This window comes from Passer domesticus, chromosome 5 (genome assembly GCF_036417665.1).
Source record: "Passer domesticus isolate bPasDom1 chromosome 5, bPasDom1.hap1, whole genome shotgun sequence".
Lineage (NCBI taxonomy): Eukaryota > Metazoa > Chordata > Aves > Passeriformes > Passeridae > Passer > Passer domesticus.
The window spans coordinates 31,888,262-31,910,840 of record NC_087478.1 but is presented as its reverse complement, the minus strand read 5'-3'; the positions used below and the strand labels follow the sequence as shown (position 1 = coordinate 31,910,840).

At 41.0% G+C, this 22,579-nt stretch overlaps 1 protein-coding gene across 1 annotated transcript in view; it reads left to right on the top strand.

Annotated features, from left to right (window-relative positions):
• Window positions 1-21,608, top strand: part of WIF1 (WNT inhibitory factor 1) — a 36,665-nt gene extending 15,057 nt beyond the window's left edge. Inside the window, exons 3-10 of the mRNA XM_064419397.1 lie at window positions 2,798-2,906; window positions 7,532-7,672; window positions 10,724-10,819; window positions 12,408-12,503; window positions 13,900-13,995; window positions 17,809-17,904; window positions 18,504-18,599; window positions 20,780-21,608. Of these exons, the coding sequence (XP_064275467.1) occupies window positions 2,798-2,906; window positions 7,532-7,672; window positions 10,724-10,819; window positions 12,408-12,503; window positions 13,900-13,995; window positions 17,809-17,904; window positions 18,504-18,599; window positions 20,780-20,901 (852 nt within the window). The 3' untranslated portion in view covers window positions 20,902-21,608. The remainder of the gene's footprint in view (window positions 1-2,797; window positions 2,907-7,531; window positions 7,673-10,723; window positions 10,820-12,407; window positions 12,504-13,899; window positions 13,996-17,808; window positions 17,905-18,503; window positions 18,600-20,779) is intronic.
• The last annotated feature ends 971 nt before the right edge of the window (window positions 21,609-22,579 follow it).

Below are 22,579 nucleotides of genomic sequence, written 5' to 3'. Positions count from 1 at the left end.
CACTATATTTCATGGTAGTTTGGAGCATGGTAAATATTTGCTGAGAGCATGTTGTTTGCTTTTCAGTCATGATGATTAATGCAAGTTAATTGGCAATTGGAGTTGGCAATCAACTCCAATTACAGCAGGACAACATTGGAGACTCGATGCAGGGTTAGTGTCAAGACAGATTTCCTCCAAATAGATAGGATTTATGGCAGTCAAATCATGTTTTAGATTCACAGGTTTGAGGAGTAAAACTACTCTGCTTCACCGTGCAACCTCTGTAGACTGGGATTTTTGTGTATAACTTTTATGTCAAAATTTAAACTCAGCCCGGCACACATGATTTGCAAACATACTCTGCAGCACACGACTTTGAAGTTATGCTAGCTGGATCTACCTGAGGTGTTTCAGCTCTTAGATACTATCACTTCAAGAAGTTCAGTTCCTGTCAACTCAGCAGATGTACAAACTTTTGCAGAGAAATGGTGAGAGCAGTAATCTCTCCACAGTCCACAGTGCAATGTGTGGCTTTTCTTCTGAGCAGCCTGTTGCTTGTGCAATGTCTCTTCCCATCTTTTGAACGTGCCATGAGAACATACTCCTGCCTCAGGCACTAACCACTGCTACGCCTCTGCCCTGGTTAGAGGAATTACTTCCTTCAGCAGCACTGACTATTGTGGCTCATGCAGCAATGGGTCCCTTTTTCCATAGGGAACTTTCTTTTTGTCTTTGTCCTTAGGCACTAGAAACTTGGCCCTAGAAAATGAGATTCCAGTCCTTTTCCTACAAATTGGGAATCTGGCTCACAAGCTGACCTTCTACAACAGTGTGTCTGGAATGGAAATACAGGAGTGGAGCTATTTGGACTAGTTACCAGTTGTTGTTTACTAGAATAGTAAGAACATAATGTTTTAATATCCCAGGTCATAACTCATTATGACCTGGTTTAGATACGACCAAACATCAAAGCTAACCAATGAGAAACAGACAGTGGAGCCTTGACTCACTCACTGCACTATTCTATAGATGTGTGGAGACATACAATTATTTTTCTGAACCAAAGTTTTATTTGAAAACAAAAATGTTCACAATCTGACTTTATGGCTTTTTTTCATATTTTGGCATGGTATATTGTATTGGAAAAAAAAAAAGTCTTTAATTAAATGCAGCATTTTGAACACTACCCCAGACTTCATTTTTCATCTCTGGTTTTACTGTTTCTCTCCATGTCCTGTCTCCCTCACACATTTACTCCATGTGTTTAACCCCTACTTAAAACCTTTCATTGTTTCCTGCCCTGTTGTTTTGCAAGTCCTTCTCTGAGGTCTCTCTGCCTACACAACACCCTCTGAAAATTATCCATGTAGAGTGTAGCTCCTCATGCCATCTCCTCTCTGTTATGGGGTCTCCTTACTGTCCTTACAAAGCAAGTGGATATGCTGCCAGGGCTGATCAGGAATTTCATAACAATCATTCTACCCAGGTCATGGGTGCTTTTCTGATGTCATCAGTCCTTCTTGTACTAGGGAACCAGGATATTACAGGAGGAAAAGGACCTTGTTCTAGCTAAGGACATGGGCAGACATCTCATAGACATAAACTAGCTATAATTTATCAGTCCAAATTTTGGCTTTAATCTCTCTTTGCTGCACTGTTTTATCTAAAAGGTAGACAGAACAGTACTGTCTACCGCCAGTGAGCAGATGGAAGCACATTTTTGCCAGTGCCCGTACTAAGGTCTCAAGCACTTACCTGAGACAGCAGATAGAATTACCTGTAATCCCTTGTATGTTTCATGGTAAATGAGATGCCACAATTTAACAGAAAAGTTTCATTTCCACTTGCTCTGCACACCAGCAGTTGTGCCACTGACTGTAGTGGAAGCCTCTAGTGACTGGCTAAGTGCATACATCTCAGGTGTATGTGGTGTGTACTGCCACACTGCAGACACATGATGGCACTTTGCATCAAATATGAAGAAATCTTGAGCAGATGACCCAACAGAGAGGCCAGGCTCCTGTGGACAAAAGTACCAGAGCCTGCAATCTGTGCCACAATGCAGGTGCTTATCTGAGGTAGGATCAAGGTCATGGAAAGTAGTTTTTAAATTGTGCCGAAACTTTCTAGAGATCCCCCAAACAGGTCATTGATGTTGCAGTTAATGAGTGACATGAAGCCAGCTTGGTAGGAGAGCTCTCAGCTCCACCCTTGGAACAATGTAATGGAGTGGGGTTGAACAAGGCAGTGTCAAAGCTGTAAACAAGATACGTGTCCTGTTGTGGTGCCCCAGCAGCGCGGCTGCTCACTGCCTGGCACTGTTTGCTCAAGGCAATGCGCTGTGCAGATCAGCCAAGAGCAATCCTGGATAATCTCATGCCATGCCACACTTGTACGTGCACTCATGGTACAGGCAGGTTATCCAGGCTCACAGTCAATCCAGGAGGATTCTGCTCAAAAACCAGCTTTAAGAATGAGCTTAGTGTTCAGATATTTCTGTTGTCTTCCAGATGAATGGTGTGGGTCGTAAAAAACATCTTCTCTCTATAACATTTCTCCACTATATGCATGCCATTTTCCTTGCTGATATGCTGCATGCTGATTACTGTGTATGGTCACTCGCAATTTGTGAAATAAGAGGAAATGATCAGAAAATTATGTTTAGATGAAGAAGTACTCAGGGAAATTATAGAAATTAATCCAGTGAATGTCGTCATGAAAAGTGTAGTAGTTCTGCTATAGTTTATGTGCTCAATAGTTTGCTTCTATGAATACAATTAAAATAAATATAGATTTTTCATTTATTTTGTCGTAGGCCGAGTACTACTATGAATTCCTGTCTTTGCACTCTTTGGATAAAGGCATAATGGCTGATCCAACTATAAATATCCCCCTGCTTGGAACAGTTCCTCATAAGGCATCAGGTTTGTACTGTTGATATTATAAATTTTGTTTCTGTAAAATATATTCTACGGCCGGTAAAGTCTAAATGTTTCATTATGAATTGTAGTTCTGAAGTTTATTGCCTAAAGCAATACTTGCCACAGTGCTTGGCACCGAACAGTTTGTAATTGCCTTGCCTAAGTACAGCAACATATTTTGTCTGAGTCAAGACACATGAAGCTTTTGCGTGTGAATAAATCAGCAGAAGCTTGTCCAAAATTTTTGCATAAAATTCACAAATGCTATTACTTAAGTTGTACAACTTTTGGAAAACAAATTCTTTAATCAGTATTGGAAAAGTTATCAAATTATTCTGTTTCTCAGAAGTTGCAATTTGTGGAGGTTCTGCTTTCATTTGGAGTCATCAGGCATTCAGGTCAAAGACAAAAGTTCTAGTTTAGGATATGATCATTTATCATTTATCCCTTAGTTATGCATTCTTAATCCTTCACTGGAATTTACAGCTACACAGCAGAGGCTGAGCCCAAGCCAATGCAAATGCTCCAGAAATACCATGATGTGTAGTGAGTGGATTTGAGTAAAAAAGCTTTCCCTGAAAGAGTATTGAATCCAGTTAGCTCTGAAGTGGATGAATAACAGTTTATGTGATCTCTTTCAGGGTTCATACATGGTAGCCTCTGGTAGGAAGGCAGAAATGTGTATCTTGATGACAGCAGTGTCTTAGTCATCGTTTCCTAAATTGCCTTAGCCAACCTGTGGGATAAATGTGGGAAAGAAATGAGTAATAAAACAGGAGGATTGGACTGCAAATGAAGCACTGATATACAAGTTTTCATCTCTGATGAATCTTTATTCCTTCTCTCTTTTTCAGTGGATAAATTCTGAAAGTTGGTGCATAATATACTACATTTTCAGCTTGCAGTAGATTGCCACTGAAGCAGCGTTTCAATACAGCTTTTTGCCATGACACCTGGAATTTAGCATGAATGATTGGTCTCTCCATTCAGTGTCCAACTAAGGCAAATAATGGCTTTAGTGCTGTAGGGCCCCTGTAACATGTATTTGCCTTATAGCCAGTGGTGGCCATAAGAAGACCTGAGGAAGAGCAAAAGGACAAGCACATGTGACACTTCTGTTTACCTTCTCAGCTTTTACTACCTTCAGCTTGGAGGATTTCCTGTGCCTGAAGTGATTTGTCTACTTTATAAGCGCCACATGGGTTATAGATGTCTCTTTCTAGTACTTCTCTAGGCTGTCCTTGAGTCCCTATCACCTTCTGTTATCTCCAATCACCTTGGCAAGGAGTTCACTGCCATCCATTGCATGAAAATCCTTCTCCTGTTTCAAGTCTGGCTGAACAGCTTCATCTGATGGGCACTGGTCCTTGCACTGGTAGAGACAGTAGTCAATCTGTACTGATCATCATATCCATCATTTTGTACACATCTATTATGTATCCCGTGATTTTTTTTCTCTTTGCCAAACTTTGAAGAGTCACAGCCTACTCAATTGCTTCTCATCTAATGCAGCCTTGTCCTTCTCTTATCTTTCTCTAATTCGGTGTATCCTGAGATGAGGTACCAAATTCTCCTTGGATTTAAGTGAGATTTAAACCACATAGGTTCCTTAGACTTATTTAAAAACCCATTGCCAAGTCCCAGAATTGGCAGCTGATTCAGTGCTCACAACATGGAGTAACATATTGTTACACCTAAACACATGGTAAGATGTTAAGAAGGCTGGAGATGCTTTCCAGTGGGAGCTTAAAGAGCTAAGACTGCTCAGCTTGTGCAAAAGAAGATATTTGGGAGGAGTGTGGATACCTGCCCAGTGAGAAACAGCTGGCTGCTCATTTCTGGCTGCAGGGAAAAGCCTGTGAAGGTCCAGTGGTTCAGTCTGAGGTTAGCAAGGTCAAAACAAAGTGAGTCATTTTTGTGGCAGTGATTAACATCTTGAACACCACACTCAGAGAGGTAAACACAGCCATAGGTCTGTGCCCAGAAGCAATGTAGTGGCCTGTGACTGAGATAGAGCTGGCCCCCTTAGTGGCCCGAGGTGGCCCCTGGTGTCCCTGTCTGACCCAGGCAGTGCAGTGCTGGTGCAGGCTGGTGTGACCAGGCATCTCATGCAGCCCCCACAGCCCACCAGCCAGGCTCAGGAGACCTTCTCTCCCTGCCCACTGCTTGTCTTGAGACATTAAAATATAGTTGCTGAGCATCCAAAGATGCTGAAATCTCTCCAAGCTCAGCAGCAGAAATCAGTGTCTTCTCTGAGTGCAACACCACCTCTGCTCTGTGTGCCGTGCTGGTAGAGAGTGACAGTGGGCTGCAGGACTGTGTATGGGCTCCCACTCCTCTCCAGACCCTTCATGCCTGCTTCTGTTGAGATTGGTCATTCAGAGATGTCCCTTAAGCAGTCCCACAAGAGACTAAAAGTGTTTTTTGTTGTTGGCATTGGCATATTTGCTTAGTGGGTGAGGCAATTGCTTGCAAACTTGAAGAGTTTGCAGACATCCAGGAGTTACTCTCAGCCTGCTTCTACTGAGGACAATTTAGAGAACCTCAGTTTCCTAAGCAGAGGGAAAAGGCATGACCTCCCAGACAAAACGTATTATACCTGCATCCTAGCAGAGCATTCTAATTACTACCTAAAATTAAATTAGGTTTAAGTCACTAGGTTTCCTTAGGTTACTTTTCAAATTTGTTAAACTTTCCTTGTTCCTTTTAGAGCCATATTCTCTGCAGCCCAGAGGATACAGAAATATATATGTGCAGGAGAGGCTGTTGTCTGGCCTGGTGGTGGGAGGATGGTTAACAGAAAGAGGTCCATATCTGTGATTTCCTCTCCCTGTTTTTAGCCAGTGATGGACAAATGTAGCCTGCATGCTGAGGTTTGCCCTACTGTGGCCCTCATCAACACTGTGGTGGGCCATGGGAGCTCATGGCTGTGTTTTTTGCTGCAAGGGACTTCTCTCTGTGCTTTGGTTTGACTGTGGTGCTGTTGGTGGGTGCTTAGTTTTATTCAAACAGGCACAAAAAGGCAAAGATTCAGGAAGAGCTTAGGGGCTTTATTTCAATTCTGAACCACCACAGAGTTCAGCCAGGATCCAGGTGGTTTTTGCTCACAGGAGGGTCCTTTACTGCATATCTGTGTGCCTAGCTGTGCAGACACATGAGAAGTCCAAAAATTCCAGAGTGGGCAGTGCTGGAATAAAAGGTTTATGATCTGTGGCCTTGTTCTCTAGGGATGCATTGCTGGGTTTTTCCCTAGGCATTTAAACCACAGCCAGATGTCAGGGGAGTTCAGGGCTTGCTACCAATTCAATGAAATCTAGATACAGCTATAGTGCTGTCATCAACAGTCTGCCACACCTTCCTCCCCATTGCAATTTGTTCAACTAAAACACATCCTAATCCAAGCTCTGATTTCCTGCACTTATGCTATAAGAAGGTTACTAGAGTTTAAGAAATTTACAACATTTAAAATGTATTTTTAAAATAATTAACTGTGTTTCCTTCTTGCCACCTGGTTACATGGTTTTGGTCTTTGCAAAGGTTGGTGCAAAAGCCCTTTGACTATGTAATTGCTTTAGAATGAGAACTGCAAGGCACCTTTCTGTTTGTAGGAATTATTCTGTATTTTACAAATTATGGCTTGCAAAATTTTTATAACAAGCAATCTAAAACAACCCAAATGTAGGGCTTTTAGCTCTGTATTTTATTAGGAAATCACAGACCAGCTTCAGAAGAAGGGAATAAACAATTTCTATTAGTTGGATTTGACTTATCAAGCAGCTAAGAAGAGCCAATTTTGAAGAAAAGAGATAAAATCATTTCATCTGAACATTATTTAAGATCACTTGTGACAATTACAACAGAGAATTCCACAGTTCTGAGGTATTGGTCTTACTTCATCATTAAAATGAAGTAGTTTTAAGCCACTCCAGATTTAGTGGCTTTAATTAGGTGCTTAAACTCTTTGTATTTCAAAAGTGTTTGAATATTATTCCTGGAAAAGCAATGTCCAAATGTCACTAAGCTTAATTAGTTCTGTCAGAATGAGGTGTCTGTGTCTTCTTTTTAAAAACTGCACCCATGATCATACTTATCAAGTGTATAATTTGTCAGCCCTTTATGGAGTAAGTTTTGGTTAGATCAGTATCTTATTTAGGCAATAATTGCAATATCCAAATGAGGAAAAACTTACCTAAAGTAACTTTTTCCCTAAATATATGTTTTCACAGAAGTCATAGGACAGCACAGAAAATTTAGACTCAGAAGTGAGAAGTTCAACTCAGAAAATCAAAAGTAGGCTTCCAGCTTGTTTTGATATATCCTTAGATACCTCCACATGAGTAATTTCCTCATCTGCAAGAAAAGTATGGTTGTGTTAAGATCACTGCCTGCACTATAGGCTCTTGGGGTTATTTCAGCAAATGAGCACAAGCTCTTCTCCTGTCCTGCTTTACTTCTAACCCTAGAGCCACCTCTGAATCAAGGGATCTGTGTTACATTGGTTCATCAATGGCATTCCTTAGCTTAGATACATCTATAACTTTATTTTTTAGTATTGCAATGTATGCTTTTGTATGTATGTATATATGTGCATGTAAATGTAAGTGTTATTGGTATTATTATCCTTTTAGTTGTTCAGGTTGGATTTCCTTGCCTTGGAAAACAAGATGGGGTCGCTGCCTTTGAAGTGAACGTGATCATAATGAATTCAGAAGGCAATATTATCCTCCAGACCCCTCAGAACGCCATCTTCTTTAAAACCTGTCAGCAAGGTAACACTGAAGAACACATGCTGGGATGCTGTTAGATCAGGTCACCTAACTGTCTTCTGTTTCGTTTAGGATAAGAGGATGAAAGTAAAGCAGTCACACAATGTGTAGCAATCATGGTGAATTCCGGGCTTTCTGGCTCTGTGTGCATTTGCTGATCATTTACTACATGTTTACTGAGCCTTTTCTTACAGAACTCCCTTAGCAGAATGAGTTGGAGACATTTCTCCCTCCTCCTGCTCACTGCTCATCACATTAAGGGCATTGATAGAGATGTATCATATGAAAAGCCCCTGTTAGCAAAAAATTTGAGGTGCTTGGAGGAGAGCTAGTTCTGTGAAAGCACATTCCAGAAATGGCACATCATCTGGGGAACTATAGTGAGGACACTGCTATCAATTAATGCTGTCTGTGCCTCAGTTCCAGCTTGGTGTCCTTGGTTCCCTAAATCTCACACTTGCACATCCAAACTGAATACAAAAATCTTAATTCAGAACATTTCTGCAAAACCTGGCTTTACCTTTGCTGTAGCTCAGGTGCAGCCTCTTGGCTTCTGATACAGGTAAAATGGTGGAAGCTGGTGTTCAGTACTTGCAGTTTTCAAGCAGTAAGCACACAGGGGACACGCTGGTAGGAGAAGAGCCGTGAAGTTTTTGCAGTGTTTGCTTGGAAAGGAGAGCAATTGTTTAATCAACTGATCTATGAACATAAGCACTATGTAACAAGACTTTCTGAATTAATTCAATACACCACAAACAACTATAATTATCACTTTAAGCTGAGGCTATGGAAATTGAAAAATCAGTGTCCAAGATAGGATAATTATCCCATATCATGTGCAATTGTATCAAATTAACCCATGACAGGGCTCATGTACAAAGAACAAGATTTTTTTCTTCCCCTATTACATCTTCATTCACAGTCCCACATTTTCTTCTCTGCACTATTTTCTCTGACATAATTGGCTGTAGTGTGACTTCAAAGAGTGAGTAGTGGGAGCAAGAGCTGTTTATTCTTTGAAACCTCACTATGCCCAAATAGCAAAGCTGCTTGTTCCCTTTGAAGCCTTGCTGCTGCCAATTAGCCCAGGGAAAGTGGAGGAGGGGGAGAAGAAATGGGCAGAGAAACAGGAAGAAAAATGGAAGATTTAAGTACACAAAACCAATCAGATCTCATGATGTATGAAGTTGTGTGTCTGGTGTACATACAACGTAAAACATTTCCTATCTTTTTATTTTCAGTTCAGCTCAAAGATACTGAACTTAGTAAACTTTGAAAATAGCATTGGGGTATTCTAATAGGGAGAGCAGAGTTACAGTTGCAGGTCTGTATTTTGGAAAATAGTGGCTTAAAGAGGAAGGGCTCCAAACTCAGTTTAGTCATAGCAGTCATCCAGGTTATCATTTTTGTGTTATTATTTGTTGTTACCATTTTTATACGAGCTGTAATATCTAACAATTTAGCAGTATTGCATCATATGACCTCTCAAGAAACCTGGGGTTGATTATTGTCCCAGTCCTTTGTTCATGGAGCCAGCTGAGAGACACAGGGCAGATTTCCCAAACTTTAGAGACATGCAGAGGCGGAGCTTTCTCACACATCTCTTCCTGCCCATACTGGAATAACTCCCATTCCTGCCCTGTGTCCTGTAAGGTGAAAACAGCAGTGTTTTAGGACAGATGCTGAGACAAATAAGAATGTCTTTAGTGGCTGGTGTTAGAGTAGGTGGTAGTTTCCTTCCTCTGAAAGATATCATACATGTTGAAGAGCTCCTGTCAGGAGCTCCCTGATCACTGCAGTTGTTCTTGGCCATAAACAGAAAGGCCCCAGCCGAGGAAGTGAGGGGAGCAAGGGAGCAATTTTGTGGATAAGAGAGGATTTGTTGTGTCTAAGAGGTGGTCACAAAGAAAAAATATGTTTTCCTATTTTTCTGCTTGAAATGGTATGTATTTAAGCATGCTTTTTTTTTTTTTTTTTGTAATGAATAGCAGCTCTGCTTTTGAGTACAAAGAGAGAAGCATTTCCAGAAAAAGTCCTAGAATACAGTGTTAAAACACAGTAGGACCAAAAATCCTTTACTACAATTACTACAGCTGCAAACAGCTTTACTTTTAAGGAATATCATTTTACCTCAGAGGTTTTGAACTTTCTCACTTGGAATGCCACACAACAGAGCATCAAGATGAGGAGGTGGTGCCTACCACTGATCCCTACTGATGCTGAGTTTTTCTAATGGGAATAGGCAGTCTCTCCTGCCTGCCTTATTCTCCATGAGGGATCTGGGAAGGCATTTTTGAGTTATTGTTTTTATACCCAGCAGCCCTTTTTTATGGTGTTCCATAGGGCTTGACTTAGTTTGCCTTCTTGTTTGATGGGCTCTGGTGTTTTGAGGATAGTGGTGGCACCCAGAAGTATCTTTCATCCTTGTATAATCCTGCCAGTGTTGCCAAATGCTTTTCCATATTTGATCAATAACCAAGATATGAATGAGAGCTGATGATGATGCAGAATTGTTGTGCAGGAGTGCTTTCATCTTCCTTTCTGGCCTTCTTCCATTTAGCCTTGATACTCACTCTTTCATGTGAACATAGATTCCATCATTGTCACCTCAGTAGTAGGTACAGATGTGGTAATTAATGCAATGCAAGTTGCAGTGATGTCTGCTTCAGGCTGCAGAAATCGAAACTGGTCCTACACAATAAGGGTAGGTCTAACCAGCCATGCAAGTTCTGCACTAAGTTGCCTGCTCATTTCCACACAAAAAATAAAGTACTGGATTGAGAAGAGCAGGGCATCCACATAGAGAGATGAAAGTGCAGAGTGCACCAACAAGTGCATCACCCATGTGAACATGTGAACATCTATCTGTAGACTACTAAAAGAGAAAACAATTTATCTTGAAGAAATCTTAGCTGAATTTCTATTTCTTCAGTGTTTGTCTGCCAGCAAATATTTTAACTCTTGTGTCAAAGAAATATATTAATGCTACTGAGATCTGGCTGGCAGCTGAAGCATATAACATTTTAATTAAGATTGTTGTTATATTTTCTGAAGCGGAATGTCCAGGAGGATGCAGAAATGGAGGGGTTTGCAACGAAAGACATGTCTGTGAATGTCCTGATGGATTTTACGGGCCTCATTGTGAGAAAGGTAATTTAATAAAAAATCTCAACTGTCTTCTTTACCACAATCTCAAGAAAACTGTATCTGCTGCACTGTAGGCTCTCAAAAAATTAAGAATGGCCTATTCTGAAGATTTTGTATATTTTGAGTTCATACATGTAAGAGAATTGTTATTGTCATCCATGGTCTAGTGGAAATACGAATTGCTTACGTGAAAAATATTTTCTCTTTCACAAATTACTTTTAACAAAAACCGATGCAATAGTTAAGTGATCCTTAATGACAGGGAATCCATCTGGCAAGAAGATTAAATAAAATTCTTCTGCTAATGAGGACTAGCTGTGAAACAAAGCACAGTGCTTTAGTTGCTCTGCATTTGTTTATTTGCAGATAAGATCAGATATGTAAGCAGGCTGAAAACAAAAATGGGAAGATGAAGGGAAGATTCTCTTTCTCTTCCGTGAGTGGATAATAGCCCAAACCAACATTTCCAGGAGTGAAGAACCAGGAAATTGGTGTGACTTGGCAAGGAAACTAGATCTTCTTCCTATCCCTCCCTTCCTTTTCCCAGTCGCAGTTCCTCCCCAGGCGACTGGAGACACCCATCCCCATGGGCATCCTACTCCAATGCAATTATTCACTCCCAGATACTCTGGCTACATCAAAAATATTAAATACAAAGGATCAAGGACTGTTCTCTGGCCTTGAGAGCAACTGGCACAGCTTACATTCATATGTTTAATAAACTCTTTCCTTCCAGCAAACCCATTACAAACTCACTCCTGGGAGGAGCCCGTGGTCACTACTCGTCCCAGGACCATGGCCAGGAGGATTTGCTGGTCAGCTGGGACAAAGCTGAGCCACCAACAGTTTCACAAGATGATTTCACAAGGCCATTTGGCCCCGTGCCTGGGTGCTGTTTAACTCACCAGCATGGACCCGACCTCGCTGCATGTACCAATTGTGGGCAACCACAAAGTGAAGCATTGCCCCCTAACGTGCCTCCCTGAAGAGCCTTTTGGGGTGGCCACATGGCAGAGAGGTCTTGGAAGAGCACAGGGGCTCCAGAGAAGATTCACTGGGAGCATGCAGGACACTGGCTGTGCAGCAGGATTTCCTAGCCAAAATTAAGTAGCCATGCTTACGCTCAGGTATGCAGGAGTGGGGAAGGTTTATTGTAAAGCCTGCCTGGGAACCCCACTGAGCTACTGACCCCTGTGAGATAGTCCTGCCTGCACAGCTGAGGAGCCAGACTACAGTTGTAGAGAGGACTTGTCTAGGGGGATTTTAAATACCCAGAGTGTGTAGGTGTATGTTTGCTCTCCCCTGTCTGATATTAAACTATACAAGAGGCAATTTCTGCTTACATATGGAACCAGGTCTGAACTTGAATTAGCCTACAGTTTTTAGTAGCACTATACAGAAATTGCCATATACAAACCAAAGATATAACAGATTTAACGTCCTAACAGAGGCCCTTTGCAAAGGTGACTTAGAACAATAATCAGAAGGAAAAGTAGTTAAGGAGTCAATGTGCGTGTATTCAAATACCAGGAAAGTATTGACATTTGGACATTGCCACCAGCGATGCTTTTTCTGCTCTTCCACCCCTCAGCCCTGTGTGTTCCTCGCTGCATGAACGGCGGGCTCTGCATCACCCCCGGCCTCTGCATCTGCCCCCCGGGCTTCTACGGCATCAACTGCGACAAAGGTAAACGCCGCCGAGCCCGGGCTCTGCTGCCAGCAGCCGCTCTTTGCTCACCTCTGCACTTTCCCTCCAGGAGTGCTTTTTGGAAAGTCAGGCAAGCAATAAGTAAATAAGTTTTAGAAATATTGTGGTTCTTAAAATAGTGCTGTAGCACAGCCCAGCAGCTGCTGGAAGAATATAGGAATTTGCAGGTATCCATGCACCCCAGCTCTGTGAAGGGTTGTTTGGATAATCACTTCAGCTGATCCACTAAATATTGTGGATCTTACCACAAAAATCACTTCTATTTCTGGGACAAGAAAAAAACAAAACAGAACAAAACAAAACAAACAAACAAACAAACAAACAAACAAAAAAACAAAACAAAACAAAAAAAAAAAACAAAAAACCCTCTATTTGATCTTTATTTTCCTGTAGTAAAATTAATTTTACTAATTATGTAGTACATGAATGTGCTGCATCTGGACACATGAAGAAATATGAAAGCTATTCATTTTTTGTTGCTGCACTGGGACTCGTGAAGGGTAAAAACCAACAATCAGTTGTTCAGAACAGTAACTGGGAACAGTCTAAGCTACCATGTAGCAAGAACCAAGTACTTTCCTGCAGAAATGTAACTGACCTGCTCATGGCAGTGTCGTGCTCCATTTGCCATTGCAGGTCTATATGAAGTAAATACTGAATGCAAAAGCTCCTAGAGGCCTTTTCAGCAAAATAGTGGGAACCTTTCTATTACTTTACACAAACTGTTGGTGTCAATGCCCTCACGTCTTCTATCTAGCCTTTGAACAGACTTGCACCACATTTAGAAAATGCTTCAAATGTGCACTTTAATTAAATGCTCCTGATGTCTTGAAGGATTAATGTGAATCCCAGCTGTTTGGTGAAAAGTCACATCTAACACAATGTCAGTTATTTGGCAGCTGAAAGTCAGAGCATTTGCATCTATGTCACCACACAGAAAAACTTGCGGAGATTTCTTTTCAGTCAAAGGATTACTCAAGAACTGTAGTGAAGTATCCTCTTGTAGAAGTAGCTTCCAGTGCTAGGCTGTGCTCCTTTTATCAGACACTGGCAGTTTCAATAGCAATAGTGCCTTAATCCCTCAATGAGCTTTATATGTGGGGGTTGATAAAGATGTAGCACAGTCTGTCCTCAGAGAGCTCACTGCTGTGTTGTTCACTTGTCTCATTCTGGATTGCCTTGTGTGTGTGCCCATGTAAAGCATTATGTAGGAATAACTGCATTTCAGTCTTACTTTCTAAACCAGATGAAAAGAGGTTAATCCTGCTTTTACAACATACTCAATGTTTATTTATGATGAACAGCAGACAACATTAAGTCCAAGTTAGTCCTAGTTCATGTTAATTACTTAGTTAATTCCTTTTATTTGTTTCAGCAAACTGTACAACAACCTGTTTCAATGGAGGGACGTGTTTCTATCTGGGAAAATGCATTTGTCCTTCAGGCTATGAGGGAGACCAATGTGAAATTAGTGAGTAGCATCTCTGTGTGCTTGCTTTCATTTATGTCAGCTTCTTCCTGTGTCAATGCATGAATGGTAACATGTGAGCTGCCTCTGCTGGGCACAGAGCAAAGGTCTCACACAGCAGTTTGGGACCGTGAGAGTCAGATGCCACATGCCTCTGAACGAGTCTCCTACTCAGAAGTTTGATTCATTGCTGGACCATCTCACCCCCTGGCCTGTTCTGTTTTCACTAGTAACCAGGCTTGGTAGCAATCCTCAAGCCATGAGTATGCAAGCAACGCCCTGTGGCAGACAGATGTGTTGCCAGGCCAAGACTGTGGGGTGCATCTATTTTCAAACATTATGGCAAATCACACCTGGGCACAGCAGATTAAGTTTGAGCTGTCACCTCTGAAAGGGCTACTATAATTTGGGGATGAAAATATTTGGGACAAAAGGAGAACTGAACTGTAAGAGCTGAAAGCTTTCATGTAGCAGGTAAAATTGCATTCACAAGGTAACTTGAGGATGTACAACCAGACCTCATTCTTCCTGGACTTAGAACTTCTAACAGGACACTGTGCAGGAAAGCTTTCCCTGTTGTAAACAATCCCACCAATATTCCCCAGCACCTTCACAGGAGCATGGAGAGCAGTATTTGACCTAGGTTATATAAATGCTGTTTTTTTAATATACGTCAGTAGAAGTAAGTCCTCCACACAATTAGGACATTTTTATCACTTTGCAACACATGGGAATAAACTCTTAACTTGCTATCAGCCAATACACAAGAAGTGAATTACTATGCAAAGAAAGTACACAGATACAATAAGACCTACATTTTTCTCAGTCTTTATGTGTAGATTAACAATAGGTGTAAGTAAGTGTTTCACCATGTCTCTATGCATTACAAGGCATTTTGCAACTCCTTTTTACAGCATCAAAAATTCAGGGAAAAAGAAGCAGCAAAGCTTTATTGTTTTTAAGTAAATAAAGATTGCCTATTGGTATAAATTCGGATCGTACTCCACAAGAACAACAGTGTGGGTTTTCACTGGATTTACCTTTGCTTACATCAAGCTCAAATTTGACTATTTGACATAATACCATTTCTTTCTTCAGTCCCTAAAAAGTCAACATTGTTGACATTGTTCAGATGAAGATTAAAGTTTAATTGAGAGAAGCATGTATTTAAGTTTGGTGGTGGTTTTTTTTGAGGAGAATTCTTAGAACTGTTATTGCAGCCAGTATATTTAAGGGCAGTCCATTTAATTGATCTGTCTGAGGAGCTGAAGCTCGTATTTGTTCACTGCTGCTTGGGATAAGTGCAATTGTTTTGACTTCCTGGAAAGGCTTACCTGTGAAACTCAGATTAAATTAATTAAAATACAGGCAGTATACTAGCTTCTGTACAAAAGATAAAAGAGCAAATTCAGATCGCATTATGCTGAGACCTAAACTGGGACAATGTCAGTGAGAGCAATGAAAGCAGTAAAGCCAGGACTGCAATTGTTAGGCTGTGATTGACAGCTGTCATCATCCCTGGGCACTGCACCAGCACAGCAGTGGAAGATTGCAAGAAATCTAGACAAGGCTTAGAAACACCAGAGCAGAAACACAACTCAGTCCATTTTCTTAGATCCAGGGCCAACTATATTCAATCATGGGATTCTTAAAATAATGAGCAGGAAAAACCTTTCAACAGGCAGAAAGCCATCTTCTGAAAATTGCAAGGTTTTGTTGTTTGGGGTTTTTTTTAGCATTGGGTATAGGCTTTCAGTGCTTGTGTAATAATTGAATCCCTCTGTAAGACTCCTGGGAAGTATACTGAGCCCAGTCCACAAGACCAACAGGCATTCACAGTCTTCCAGGTTTTTTTCTAATTAGCATTTCACTTTGAATCCAGAGAGTTTTATTTTGCTTTGGATTCCTCCAATACTTGTCACCAGCTGTTTTGTTGCTTTTTCCATTTCTTAGTCAGTAACAGAGAGAGTTATTACTCTTTCCTTCATTCTGTGACAATATCTTAGCCCAAACTTAATTGAGCTGTGCTGAGCTAAATGCTTGCCTGTTGCACCTTGGTGGAAGTTGGTGTCACGTCTCTTGACCCATATCCTCCAGATTTACTTAAAGAACTAGGAAAGTGCATTGATTTCTTTAGCATTGCTCTTTCCAATTGTTAATTACTTGGGATGCAAATGTTTGCAAATTAGAATGCCTAAAATTTCCCTCCCCAAAGGCTCCTGCAGAGGAATTGTGCTTTTGCAGAAACTCTCCTTAGCACAGTTTGTTCCATCAGCTGCTTATGAAACTTCTTTCAGGGTTATTAAAATATTTATGTAGAATAGGAATGAGTGTTTATATTGACAATACACTTGTGTATCACAAAGCTCTTCAGGGTTTGAGGGCTAAGCAGATGCTGCCTGTGATGTTGAGCTCCCAAGAGGGGAATCTGTGATCATGAAATGAGGTTTTTAACACGGCAGGACAGTGTTGATGCTTAAATTATGATGTGCAAGTCTCAGTTAATACCTTTCTTTAAAAAAAAAGAAAATAAAAAGAAAATAAGGGAAGGCAAAAAAGGGAAAGGGAAAAGGAAAGAAATCAGTTTGCTGCCCCAGGTTCCAGTTTTTATTTGCTCACAGATTCAGGCAAATATTAGTGTTAAATCTAGGGAGAGTGCCTTTGTTTTCTCTTTTCTGAAGAATCTAGGAAGTCTAGTGGCATTAGAACAGATAAAAAATGGTTTTGGACCATTGGAAAATGAAAATGACCAATGAAAAAAGCTGTACTGATACACATGGGCACCATGGTGGCAGGAAAGTGAGGGTGCAGTTCCTGGTGGCCCAAGAGTGCCCAGGGAAGTGACAGTAAGCCTCCCTCAGCCTGGGAGTGACTGAGCTCATGGGCACTGTGCTTCCCTTCCTAGAGAGGAGTGAAGATTTAATTAGGTCAGTAATGCAGACAAATTCTAACAAGGTATAGGCAGTCTGATGGTGGGACATGGGGTGTTAAGTTTGGGGAAGGTCCCTGGTGTGTCATGGCCAGCATGAAAGAAAGAAACTGAATGTGGTTCTCCTCCAGCGGGGGCCTCCTCAGTCCCAGGCGACCAGGGCCAAACAAGACTTCCTACAACAACAACAACACCTGACCCAGCCTATGCCTTTGGCAAAGTCTGTTTGTGAAGGAAAGTAATTTCCAGACCAAGAGCCTGGAAAAATGTCTGCCAGTTCCGATTACTGTTAGCAAAGTTGCTCTGTTCTTTGCAAGCAGGAAAGAAGGGCATGTATTTTTAATGTGCCCTTAGTTTCTGAGCTGCCATGTGGAACGTCCCTCATTGCACCATCCACAGCACCACGGTGCTCCCAGCCTGGGCTACAAGCTGAAGGGCCCAGCCAATCTATTTACTGTCTGCAGGTAGCAACCATACCTGTCATTGCCTGAGTATCTTACTGCTCTCAGATGTCACTAGATTTTTTTTTTGCTGGGGCCCCTCAAGTTTGGATCCTGCTCTTTGGAACCACATGGTCTGGGCAGGGCTGCCTCCCTCTAAGGGTGAGGAGAGCAGGAGTCAGTACTGACCAGTCATGTGGGGGATTCTGCAGAGACAAAAGCTCCAAGGTCACACAGGCTTTGGTCATGCCAAATTATTGTAATATTCTCAAAGGAGAAGAATGCTTATAAACTGGAAGCACAGACTTGCAGCAGTGTCTTCCTGATGGATCCATAGTGCACACTCTAACATCATGAGTTTTTCAGGTACAAGGCAAGCTTGTCAGACACTTGTCTCCAGTAGGCACAGGGGGCTAAGACCATTGTTTCTATGTTTTCAATTTCCAGGTAAATGCCATCAACCCTGTCGAAATGGAGGCAAATGTACTGGTAAGAATAAATGCAAGTGCTCCAAAGGCTACCAGGGAGACCTGTGTTCAAAGCGTGAGTACCAAAGCTGCTCCAGCAGTCCTTGTGGGAACATCAAGCTCACTGCGCAGTATCTTTTTTACATAACTTCAGTGCTAATTGTTTGTTGTCAAAGTAGTTCAAGTTATCTTACTTTCTGGATGTACATCATACACCAGACTTAAGAAAATTATGAAACCAGAAACATTTTTTAACAGAAGCGTCCTCACAGTCTCTTCTGTACTCTTGAATTTCTATAAACCAGCATTGGCACTTTAGTAATATAGAAATGCTTAATAAAATGTCAATGCTTTGCCATGTTAAAATACAATGAGAATACTTCGTGAGGGGGGTGATGAGGACCACTCTCCTTCTCTGGCTGGTTCTGATGGATGCTCAGCTCTGCTGTACAACCTGATTCCCTTGCCAGGGACTGAGCCAGACCTTGCAGGTAAAGAGAGGGGTGTGGATTGTTTCAGGGCTCTGACTGCACTCACTGCAAAGGCATGGATTTACTTTGAGAGCCACATCTGTGCCAGGATCAACCCATCATGTGAAACAGCAGGGAAAGCAAATGTGGACTGTCTCTGGATGAAATGTCAAGAGACCAGGTGTATGTGTTCCCTTTTTTACAGCTGTCTGTGAACCCAGCTGTGGCCTGTATGGCACCTGTGTGGAGCCCAACAAATGCCAGTGCAAAGAAGGCTGGCATGGGAGACACTGCAATAAAAGTAAGTGAGGAACAAACCCTGAGAGTCATATCTGAGGTGTTACACACCCAGTGCTATACAGAAATGACTGCCTCAAGAGCCTTTCCAGCATCATTAATGACACCACACTCCTTTTTCTCTAATCTTTAATCCAAGCAATAAAACAAAGGTTTTCAATACTTCATAATTTTACCTACTTAAAAAAATTTATAATAATTTGAAAGTGTTTTATCTAGACTGCTTTTGTATTAGAAATTCCAGAATCTGGTATCAATCAGAGGATGTCTTCCAACCACAGCATGGAAGGGATCAAATTCTTTCAATACTCCTCAGTAATATCAGCTAGCTTTGAAATTCTGGATAGGTATTTTTAAAACTAAAACTCTGACACATTTTAAAACTGATTGAAACTTAGAAAAAATGTAATGTCCTTTAGAAGTTTTGGGGAAAACTTGAAGAATTATGCAAGATTTGTTCTTAGCAACTTCAGATTTTTCTTCTCTTCCTACCCATGTTCCACAGCATACAAAATACATTGCCCCAAAGCGAAGTTAACGTTCTTGAAATTAATTTCTGTTGTGCTTTTGGGTCTATTAACCATCTCTTGTAGCAACTGATCATTTCACTGGACTTAAAATTGTACTGTATAATTATTTGAAATACAATTGGATATATCCAGTAAGAACTTCAGATTTAATTTTATGTTTCATGTGCAGAAATACTGTAACAGCAGATCTTCAATATGTGATCTGTATATACTCCCAAAAGATACTAACATATATCACTGTTGGCTACCAATACACATCATGTTTTATGTGTCAATAAAGTTGAAAAATTTTGCAGCTATAAAACTAATCAGCCATAAAGAATGTGAACCTTAAATTGCTGCATCAACTGAATGTTTACTTTTATTAAAACCTGTTGATGCATATGATTTTTGTCACATCAAAATGTATTAGAATAAATGCAGTATTTTCATTAAAAACTGAGTATTGTCCAACTAAGATGGATTTTGCTGTGAAAACTAGGTTTGCTGTGAAAATTGGGAGTCTGCTTTTCTGCTGTTACCTAGTGGATTTGTCTTGAAGTATTCATGCTACTCTCTGAAGGAGAAATACCATTAACATAAGTTATGGTTAGAAAAAAGTAATAAGGAAATGAACCACTACAAACTACAGTTCCTAAGTTTGGTATGAAATTTTTCTTTCTGTCATACTCTTCCTATAAAGAACTCAGATAGCAAATTAAAACCAATACATACTTTAGGTGACCATCACCAAAGAAGTAATTACCTGTACAACAAAACCAAAGCTCACACCTGCCTTGTGATAAGTCAATAGTCTCACATTATTGTAAACTCCAAGGTTTTGCATCTTCATTACTTGGAGTTTGGGTACAGTCCTGCTGTGTTTAGTACTGCAAAGCTCTCTTTGTATTCAGCAAAGAAATTGTGAAATGGACATTTGGGCAAACCTCATCCCCATTTAAGTGTCCATTAATGTGCATGCACTGCAGTTCCCTCTTTTCGACCAAAACCAAACATCACTGGGTCTTGAGAGGAGATTTATAGTTAACTTGAGAGACTTGTTTCAGATTCCATTAAATGAATGGCTCTTTGGTAAAGCTGTTTTCTTAAAAATGAAGTGGTTAAAAAATAGAACTGAGGACTCAGTTTTTCAAAGCCATTTCCATGAGCTTTAAGTATGAGATGAGTAAATTAACCTATAAAGAATTACAGCATAATACTTTGGATTCCATTTTTATTGTTCACTTTCATTTTCCACAACAAAGCAGCTCTAGTAAGCCTGTTTCAGATGGCTTTTTTTCCCACCAGGTGTTTATGGTCACTGGTGTTCTTTTTCTTTGCATTCAGCTATAAACCAAAGCCCAGCTCAGGTATCTGGTGCAGATTCTCCCAGGGGGTCGCTTATGCCCCACTCTAGAGCTGGCAGATCATCATGACTGTAACCAGCTGGTGCGGGGATTACAGATGTGAACCCCAGCCTGTACTGGGCTCCCTGGGCAGGCCAAGCATCTGTCTGTCTGGCAGGACTTCGTTCATCCTGAGGCATGAGCCCTTTTGTAAGGCAAAGCAAAATCCTTTGTTCACATGGGTAAGGCAGTTTCCACTTGAAATATTAGCTGTGGATCACGAGCCCACTTCTGTGGATTCTTTTTTCTTGAACTGGATAATTTTCCAGGGTACGGAGCCAGCGGTCTGAGCGCCCTGAGGCCAGCAGGCAGCAAGCACAGGCAGCACACGCCTTCGCCAAAAAGGGCTGAGGAGAAGCATGTCCCACCCGAATCCAATTATATCTGGTGAGCTCCAACATCTGAAATGGTTCGTGTTACACAAAGTTCACAGCCTTCATTAACCTCTCATGGATTGAATGTTAAAATGCTGTTCGTTACAGTTGAGATTACCGGCTGGAATTTTATTAGCTTCATTATAAACCACTGAGCTGACACTTACTATTCCTTTTAAGTTTTGTAAATACTTCTGTAGCATGATTATATAGGCTTCTTCTCTCAGTGCTTTGGATGGTGTTTTGTACTACACTTCAGTTACAGCTAAACTTCTTTTTTTTGGTTATATAGCAAATATTATCCAAAAATTAAGTAACCATATTCAAGCAGAAAATCCTGTAGATGCTAACCCTGAATTATTTCAATGACTACAGATGCAATTTGCCTAAAACAAAAGAAAGGTGCATTTTGCAAATTTTTACAAATTATGTATTTAGACTTTTCCCTAAGAAAAACAGATAAATAAATAAGTTGCCTAATTTAAAAACTGAATAACTCAGTTCAGTGTTATTTTTGGCTTTACAGTTTTGTGTATTAAAAAGAAACTGCAGTGGTACCATTTAACCGACATAATATATTGTAAACAAAGTAGAGCTATAATGTATGAAGTTTCTGCATCAGCTTGAAGCAATATAATATATTGTAAACAGAACAGCTCTTATGTAATAAACTTTTTATACTGATTTTTATGTATAAAATAAAGACGCTGCTTTAGTTTTTTGAGTACTGCTCTGCGTGGCCTCCTGCGGTCTCATCAGTGCTGGGTTGGGACAATGGTTTTTCTAGGGCACCCTCATAAAACAGTGGCACTGTGGGGTTGGTGTCCCTCTGTCTGCCTTTAGCCCCACAGCTCTTCAAAATATTTCAGAAGAACAAACTCTTGTGCCTTGGCCATGGAGGGGAGACATGGAGGGCCGTGTGTTTCACTCCCTGTTCTTGTCCCCCTTGAACCACGTCCTCCTTTCCCCCAGCACCGCCAGCCAGCCGTGTTGGTGTGCCCAGTTTGTGCAGCCTCAGGTGCTCAGAATATCCCTCTTACAGCTTCTGCCCCAGCAGGTGATAGTCCAGCCCTGGCTGTGTTTCCTGCTCAAGGGTGATGGTCCTGTGCTGTGTTGTGATTGCTCTGTAGAAGGCTTGGGTGTTGCTCCATGCAACAGTCAAGGGCTATGTGATTTGTAATTTGATGTGGTTTGGAAGCAGGAAACATGGTTTCTGTCTGCACTGAAGAACAGTAAATATCCAATGAATTATTACTGACCCTTGTATTTCTGACAATCTTATTATCTGGGAGAAAAAAATTAAAAAAATAAATAACATAAAGTTGGAAATATTAGAGCTGGGTTTTTCCCTCCACTGAGGCCAGAAGGAGGAGACGTGGGCAGGAAAGGTGCTCAGCCTCTGCCCACAGCCAGTGCTGTCCCAAAAGCACCCTATTCACATTAAAAAAAGAGGCAGCCTGATGCAGAGGAGAAAACACTTAGATGATGAAAACCTGGGAGGAGCTGTTCATGATCTTTTTCTTGAAAATGTTGAAAGGAGGAGATTAATATTAGGTTGAGATTAAACGTGTAGCTGCTCTGTATGTCCAGGGATGCCTCAGGAGCTGTGTACAAACATGAATGTCACATTTGCATGCTTTTTGCTCTTTCTGTAGCAAAGATTAAATAGTTTATCACACAATACAGTAAAAACAC